The sequence below is a fragment of the Globicephala melas genome, chromosome 10, assembly GCF_963455315.2.
Source record: "Globicephala melas chromosome 10, mGloMel1.2, whole genome shotgun sequence".
Lineage (NCBI taxonomy): Eukaryota > Metazoa > Chordata > Mammalia > Artiodactyla > Delphinidae > Globicephala > Globicephala melas.
This window is the reverse complement of record NC_083323.1, coordinates 60,158,806-60,167,121: the sequence shown is the minus strand read 5'-3', so window position 1 is coordinate 60,167,121 and position 8,316 is coordinate 60,158,806. Positions and strand designations below refer to the sequence as shown.

At 57.7% G+C, this 8,316-nt stretch overlaps 1 protein-coding gene across 1 annotated transcript; it reads right to left on the bottom strand.

The window, feature by feature from the left end:
* Positions 1 to 1,642: 1,642 nt before the first annotated feature.
* SP7 (Sp7 transcription factor) lies at positions 1,643 to 7,624 on the bottom strand. Its single transcript, XM_030866944.2, has 2 exons — positions 7,604 to 7,624; positions 1,643 to 2,917 (listed from the first exon to the last, which is right to left on the bottom strand). The coding sequence occupies exons 1-2, from the start codon at positions 7,622 to 7,624 to the stop codon at positions 1,643 to 1,645; spliced, it is 1,296 nt and encodes a 431-aa protein (XP_030722804.1).
* Positions 7,625 to 8,316: the final 692 nt, after the last annotated feature.

The following is an 8,316-nucleotide window of genomic DNA, read 5'->3' as shown; positions in this document are numbered from 1 at the left end:
TATTTATTAAATTAAAAAAAAAAAAAAAGACTCCATGAGGGCATGATCCCTTCCCTTCCACAATATTACCCTCTCCCCAAGCTCCGGCGGCTTTAAACCTTTAACTTGGGGCCTTGAGGGAGCAAGAGATAGAAAAGGAGGATCCAAAGTCACAGGAAAGGCATTCAAAGGCACGAAGCGGCTTTAAAAGTCACTGGAGGTGGAGTTGGGAGCATCGGAAGTCCCAGGTTGGGGGCCTGTGGACGCACCCCCAAGTCAGCTTGGGAACCTCTGTCCTCCTAGCTCTATAAATTCTTCTTTCTCATGGCTTCTAGGCACCAGCCTAGCACAGTGCCTTGCACAGAGTAGGCACTCAATAAATACTTGATTTTCTTGATCTGATCCCAGAGAAAGCCTTCCCCACCTATTCTTCTAGAGAGACACCTCCAAACCAGTGTCCTCCTCCCGTTAAGTGGGCTTCCCCAAAGAGCATGTCTAAGATGGCAGCTGCAAGCTCTCTGTTACCATGGCAACAAGGGATTAGCCTGATGGGGTCATGGTGTCAGGGGAGGGGCAGTGGAAGAACCTGCTCTGGGGTCAAGGGAGCTGGGGTACATTCCAGTCCTCCCCTCCATAGGACTTGAGGTTTCACAGCTTCTGGCCAGGGCTGGAAATATTAGGGATCCCCTAATTGTGAGATACCCCATTAACTCTTTTAACAGAGATCTAGCTAATCAACCCTATTAGCAGAGATTCCATTATGAGAAACACCATTAACTGAGACCCTGATGATAGAAATTCTATTAACAAGATCTCACTATCACTTTTTCTAGACAGGGATGCATTTGGCTAAAATTTGCATAGCAGAAATGGACCCGCTTCCCTCCCCAGCTCACTCTACCTGACCTGTCATCATAACTTAGATAAATAGAATTATTATTATTACTATTCATTTCTCTTGGAACATAGGGGTTAAATATACAGGCCTGGGGGCAGCCTCCCTGACCCTGGGGTCACCCCATCTTTGGGATCAGATCCCCACTGGTCTGCCCCCCTCTTGGCACCCTGCTCCCTGCCAGGTCACTTACCCCAATCCCCCAACTCTGGTCCCTAATGAAGAGGCCACCAGGGGGCAATAAATTATTATCATCATCATCATCATTGTGTTTGTAAAAAGGAAGAATGCTCTGGAGCATGGAAGGCAATGGACTACAAAGTCCACTGAGGAGACTGGAGCCTGGAAGCTAAGGGATAGTGGTAAATAAGCTTGGGAAGCAGAAAAGATGCATGTCAAGGAGTTAGTGAGATGGAGAAATAAAGTGTTGGGAGCCCAAATGGAGAGAAAATGAGTTGGTGTGGTAAGAGCAGAGGAGAGAGATACCGAGCAGTGGCGAGGAAAGAGCTTCAGAAGCCCTGAGAGCAGAAATCAGGCAAGAGGTGAGGGCCTAAGATGAGAGTTTGCAGAAGGGGCCCATGGCAAGGGGGAGGAAGTGAGAGGAGGAGGCATGCGAGGAGATACCCAGGCCCAGAATGATGGAGGGAGAGATGGAGCGAGTCCCAAAGGGCAGCATGCATGGGGCAAAGGGAGTGAGGGGCAAGCAGTGGTCCACAGAGCCAGGAGAGACTGGCAAGGCAGCCCAGGGGCTGGAAACCTCCACTCGGCTCAGATCTCCAGCAGGTTGCTCTGCTCTGGGCTGCCTTCAGGGACTTTTTCTGCGGGTGCCGGTGAGGCCGGAGGTCGGGGCGTCTGATTGGCCTCTTCTTCCCCGGCGCTGCGGCCCTCCCCCAGCTCCTTGGGGCCGCTGGGTGGGGGTCCTGGGCCTGGCTCGCCGTGGGTGCGTTGGTGTTTGCTCAGGTGGTCGCTTCGGGTAAAGCGCTTGGAGCAGAGCAGGCAGGTGAACTTCTTCTCCCGGGTGTGAGTGCGCACGTGGCGCTCCAGCTCGTCCGAACGGGTGAACCTCTTGCCGCAGAAGAGCCAGTTGCAGACGAAGGGCCTCTCGCCCGTGTGCCAGCGCAGGTGGGCCTTCAGATGGGAGGCCTTGCCATACACTTTGCCGCAGCCCGGAATGTGGCAGCTGTGGATCGGCTTCTTCCGCAGCCCGGCCGCCGCGGCGCCCAGGCGCTCTAGCTCCTGGCAGTTGGGGCAGTCGCAGGAGGAGCGCCCTGCTCCACTGCCCCCGTAGCCAGCACTGCCCCCTGTGCCTGCACCCCGAGGGGGTTTGGCTCCACCACTCCCCTCCAGCTGCCCGCTGTTGCCCACCGCCTTGGGTTTATAGACATCTTGGGGCAAGACATGCTGGGGCCCTGGCTGCAGGAGGTGGGGAGCTGGGTAGGGGGCAGGATTAAGGGGGGCAAAGTCGGATGGGTAGGTGGACAGCTGGGGGTTCAGTGGAGGCTGAGCAGGGCCTGTGGGTAGTGTCCCTTGCAGCCCATCACCCTGGCCCTGCCCGCCACCTAGCCAGTTGCCCCCAGGGTGCATGTCCCACCAAGGAGTAGGAGCATTGCCAGGGCCTGGTGAGATGCCTGCGTGGATGCCTGCCTTGTACCAGGAGCCATAGGGGTGTGCCATGTCCAGAGAGGTGTAGACACTGGGCAGGCAGTCAGAAGAGCTGTGCCCCTTGGGCACTAGTAGCCCAGGGTCCTGGGTGCCCGTGGGCCCAGGGAATGAGTGGGAAAAGGGAGGGTAGTCATTGGCATAGCCCGAGGTGGGTGCTGGAGGACTGCCTGCAGGTGAGAGGAGCCCATTGGTGCTTGAAAAGGGGGCTGGGTAGGCATCGCCCATGGTTTTGGGGGCCGAAAGGTCACTGCCCAGAGAGTATGGCTTCTTTGTGCCTGCTTTGCCCAGTGTCGCTGAGTCCCGCAGAGGGCTGGAGCCACCAAATTTGCTGCACGCCGCTGTCAGCATGGCCAGGGGACTGCAGCCATAATGAGCTTCCTCCTGTGGAGAGAGGGAAGCAGTGTTTAGGGGCAGAGGAGGACACACGAAGGACTGTGCACCCCAGAGACTTGGACAACAGAAGAAAGGGGTCAAGGAAGAGTTGAAGAGGATGGGGAATCAGAGGTGGTGAGGGGAGGCACTGAGGACTGGGGCCCAGGGCAGAGCTCAGATGGAGTCTGCAAAAAGAGCAAAGGACCGAGACAGCGGCCTAACACCCAACCCAGCAGGCAGGAAGCAGAGCTCCCTGTGGTGCTGGGGGTGTGTGCAAGGGCCTCTGAGGAACGGGAGATGCTTCTTAAATAGCCATGAGAAGAGCTGGGGATAGAGGCAGCACTTGGGTGCGGTGAGAATTAGAGATCCTGACCCCTGGAAATGGGTTGGGAGCAGAGGCCGTGGTCGGGGACTTGGAGAGGAAAGATGAGGCTGAAAAGGCAGCCTGGGAAGAAGGTGAAGTCGTAGGGGACTGTAGCTCCCCGCGTTCCAGATTTTCCCAGCTTGACCCCTTATTCACTTCCTGTCTCTGCTTGGTCTCCTGACTAAGGCAGTGGCCTGGTCTCCCCAAAGCGGCGTCCTCATGTCCTTGGTAAGGAATCTCTTTCTCTTGGCAGGGACCCTGGGGCTGGGGAGCAAGAGGAAGCGAGGGCAGAGACACTGGGACATTGAGAGGGAACAGGGCTGCCGCCAAGCCAGGACTGTGGCTGAGGCAAGAATGTCTTTCAAGCGGGCATTGGGCACCTCCTGCTTTGTGGAGCCAGCTGGTACCCCTTTGGGAGGGCTGGGAGAGCTGAAGTCCTCACGCCCCTGCAGGGCAGGGAACTGGCGTGGCTAAGATACTAGCTCACAGCCACACACTCCCATGCCTCAATGTACCCTAACACACAGAGGCCACAGAGCTCGTCTCTCTTCACCCCTCCAGCGCAGGGAGTGAAGGAAGATGCATGTAGATACGGGGCATGGGAGTCTTTTAGAAACACACACAATGCCCTTCGTGCCCATCGTGCTGCTGCTACCAGGCCAAACCACTCTGAGATCACCATCTCTCAGGAGCTCATGGTACCCCTCCCTGAGTCAGACTTGGGACGCCCTCCTGGGCGATGGATGCCCTCCCGGATCCCAGGCTGGCATAGATAGGCATCCATTACTGAGAATCCCACCAAAAAAAAAGATGCCCTCAAAAGCTGACCCCGTACAGTTCCTTGACTGGGGCCCTCAAAAACTGAAAAAGAACCCGAGAATCCAGAGGTCCCAGACCTGCCTGCTAGCTCCCAGCACGTGGTATGTGCTGTATGTGCCCGATCCTAGAGGTAGATCTGGGGTCTAAAGGTTGCAGTGAGGGGTGTGTGCAGTCGCCAGTCTTGCACTGTTCCGCAAATGCAAACCTGCTGCTCCCCCTGTCTAGTTACCTCTCTCTGAGGTCCTGTTGACCCCATGGACTCCCAGATTTGAGCCACTGAAAGCGTCCTCAAACCTGGCAGAAGCCCTGCATCCTGCCCAGCCAGGATGTCCCTGGAGCCTCTCATCTCCCAAGCAGAGGGTAGGTAAGGAAGGGTAGCTGATGGGGCAGGAGGCAAAGCCTAGCAGAAAGGACAGGTAAAGACGTGGAGTTCAAAGGAGAGAGGCAGAGACCCAGAGACACCTGGAGCAGAGGACCCTGCAGGGTGAAGAGCTGACGGAAAAGCCCGCAGGGGGGAAAATGAAAACAGAGGGGCAGCTGGCCCTCAGGGGCAGAAATGGGCAGGGACCCAAAAGAGAAGAAAGCAAAAAAAACGACAAAAGGGATGGAGAGAGAAGAAAGCAAAATAAACAAAGACAGAGAGGTGATGGAAAGAGACTGGGCAAGGAAGGCACAGGAAAACAGAGGAAAAGAAAGGAGGGAGAAAAAAGAAAAGGGGGAGGGGGAGGAGGAAGGCAGATTTCCTACCTAAGAGAAAATCCCCAGGGCGCTGGGCCCCAGAAAACCCCCAGACCAGGCCACTCCTCCCTCCTTCTCCCCCTGACCACCCCCTCCCCCTCTGCCTGCCCGGCCGGCTCCGTTGGTTTCCCTGCGGTCGGTTTATTTTTAAAAACGCCGACGCCGTCCCCCCCGCCCGGCCCTCACACTGTGGCCACAGGGGCCTCAGCCAAGCCCAGGGACCCCACCCAGCTGTGGGGAGGGAAGGAGGGGTGAAAGAAGGCCAGCAGCCCCAGGCCAACGGGAGACCCCAGCACTGGGGAGCGGAGGCCCCCAGGGCCCCCGAGGGCAGGGAAGGGGGAGCAAGGCGCCAGCCCACTCAGACGGTTCTGGAGTTCCTGGAGGCCAAGAGCTGGGCACCTGGCTAAGTTTCACCACAGCCTCGGTTTCCTTCTCTTGCTGCGTGGGCTCTTCTGAGAACTGGGGAGAGGGTCCTGGTTCAAGATTCTAAATACTCGTCCACGACCTCACACCGGGGGCCCAGGAGCCCACCTTCCAGTTGATTTTCCTCTCACTTCCACCCACCATCCATTGAAAACAATGACAACCACAAGAAAACAGGCTTCAGGTACTGAAGGGAGAGTCTGTGGAGAAGGAACGAGACAAGGAGCTGTCCCAGCTCTCTCACTCACACAGGGAGGAGAGCCCCCTCTTTCCGCTGACCTCCCACGGGAATGTTCACTGGACATCTGAGCGTTGACTGGCCGTAGGTTCTGGGCACCCAAGGTCGCAGTTTCCACTTCTCCACTCTCCACCTCCTCCCAAGTTGCTTAGTTTTCCCACCTTCCAAGTGTCCATCCCCAGGTAGCCCCCACCCCCATTTCTCCCTCCACCCTGTTCCTCTGCATCTTGCTCAGCCCAGGTGAGCCTTCCATCAAGCTCTCCTCTCTGAAACCCCAAGTTCTTCCCACTGCCAAAGAGGGCTTCCGGATGGGGGCGGGAGAAGAAGGTTGAGGGCCCAGGCGCCCCCCAGAATAGGTGAAAGAGACAGAGACTAGAAACCTTGGTGTTGGGGGCATCTCCAGCTCACGGGGAGTGAGGGACATGAAAGCCCAGTTTCCATGACACACTCCTCTTGCCAAGTGCTACCCCAATCCCGTGTCTTTTCAACAGGCCTTTGGCCCAGCCGCTCCTGCAGGCACCAGTGCCACGCTGGCAACTCTGACATGAAGCCCACGCCCACTGACACTGCCCCTGCCTTGGGTGAACCCAGGATTTCCATGCACCTTAGTCCTCCAGCTTCCTCAAGACCAACCCCAGTGTTTCAATGATATGGTTCAACTGAGAGTGTCCTGGGGGTGAGCGATCTGCCTCCTTGCAGCAGGGGGTAGAGCACAGCACCTGAGGCCCCCTGACTGGGTTATGGTGTCCACCCCATTGCCTTGCATGCCATTCCCTCAGACTCAGTCACAAACTCGCTATCCACCAGACTTACACACACCATTCCCCACTTGGACTAACAGACGCTCAGGTGCCCCAGCTTATACACACACACCCCTGTGCTCCCACAAAGCCAGCCAGGCGTGCGGGTGTGCGGCTTTACATCCTGACACTTACATGCAGGCCAGTGAACACAGGTGTTAAAAGGCTCCCAGTCTATCTCACACACACCTCTCCTGCAGGCTGCATGAGTCGGCTTCCTGTCTGGCCCATCACCCCTTGGACCTGAGCTAGTGCACCGGGAGCAGAGATGGGGCCTTCAGAGGGGCCCAGGAATACAGAAGGTCAAGGCTACTGCTGGGAGTTGATCTTTGGGGAGGCCTCTGTGGTCCCAAATTCCTGCGGAGGGACCCAGAAAGCAGAGGTGGTGACAGAGACACAGAGTCAGAGACCCAGAAGCTAGGAGAACTCAGGACATTCAAACAGGCTCTGAGTGACCCTGAGTCCCCCTTTCCAACTATGTGCCATGAGTCTCCCAGAAGCCCCGGCAGAGTCAGACATTTCTCAAGCCCCCAACCCCTGACCCCCATGGTACCCTAGTTCCCTCCATCCCCAGTGCCAGAGGCAAGGGATGCTGGGGTCCCGGCCTGGAGGGGAAGTGGCTCAGTCCACCCTGGAGCCTCCCACTCCCAAAATAGAGCTGAGTTTGTCTTTGGCTGAAAGCTAAATATTTGTGAGCCGGGCAGGCGGCCTCAGACCCTGGCCCTCCTCCTTGGTTGCCTCTCAGGCCTGGGCCCAGTTCCTCTGGTCAGCCCCCCACATGCAGGGACTGCCTTCTCCCTTCTCTCATTGCCCACCTCCTCTCCTACGAGCCCAGAAGCCCAGCCCCCTCCCCACCTACAAACCAGACAGGACACTGCCTAGGATGACTCCCGAGAGCCAGGACCCCCAAGGAACCATGTACTCACTGCTACTCTGTGCTCACTCAGCCAGTCCTCTGGCCTTCTTTCTCTCCCCCTGTCTGCTACCAGCTTCTCTCTCTCCCAGTCCTCTCTCCTCAGCCCCCAACTCCTTTCTCCATCCCTTTTCCACTCCTCAGAGTTGGTGTGCTTGGCTGACCTTAGGGGTCCATGCCTTCTTCTAAGCTAATCCCCTCTCATCCTCCTGTGACTGTTCTCTGACCCCTGGCCCTGCTCTCTCCTCCCTTCTCCTGCCCCCTGCTCCTCACTCCTCTGACCCCTGGAAGTGACAAGCACCACGGCAACTGTCTGTGTGAGTTGGGAGGTGGGAAGTGGACAGGAATTAGGACCATTAAGATCATGGCTGGTGTCCTGGGGGTCGGAGGGGGCAGTTACCTCAAGCAGGGAGGACGCCATCCTGAGGCTGGGGAACGGGTCCCAGGGAGCCAGGCAGATGGAGAGAGCTGAGCCGGAGACAGAGGGAGAGGGAGAGGGAGGGAGAATGGGAGAATGGGAGAGAAGAGATCTAAAGTTAGAAGGGACTGGGGGTAGGGGCTGGGGGGGGCTGCTCTCTGTCTGTAGGGATCCACCCTCTAATTACAGCTTTCCCAGCGGAGAAGGCTCCGGATCCAATGAGCAGGGCGAGAGAGGGAGGCAGAGGGTCCACATTTCCTGCTCCAGTTGCTGAGCTCCCCAAAGAAGGGATCTGGGCGGGAGAGGAGAAACGGGGCTCCCAGAGAAGGGCTGGAAGCAGGAGCGGGTAGGGACAGGGCAAGTTGTCAGGGTGTGCTGGGGGGCGCTGAGGGCAAAGCGGAGGGACGGCGGGCCCAGGTGTCCCACACCCTGCCCCCAGCGATCCCATCAGCATCTGTGGGAACCCCTCCCAGACGCAGCTCCCCAGTGTCCTGTACCTGGGGGATCTGGGGCTGGGTGTCCTGGGTCTCTCCTCCCTGGAGGTCTGGCACTGGGAGTGCTGGCAAGGGGTCGCCTGAGGGTCCTGGGAGGGCTTCGCTCCTCTCCTAGGCCAGCTCCACTCCTGTTGCCACTCAGGCTCTGATCCTAGAATCCTACTTTGACTCCAGAGTCCTGGCTGCTGGTCGGCGGGTGGC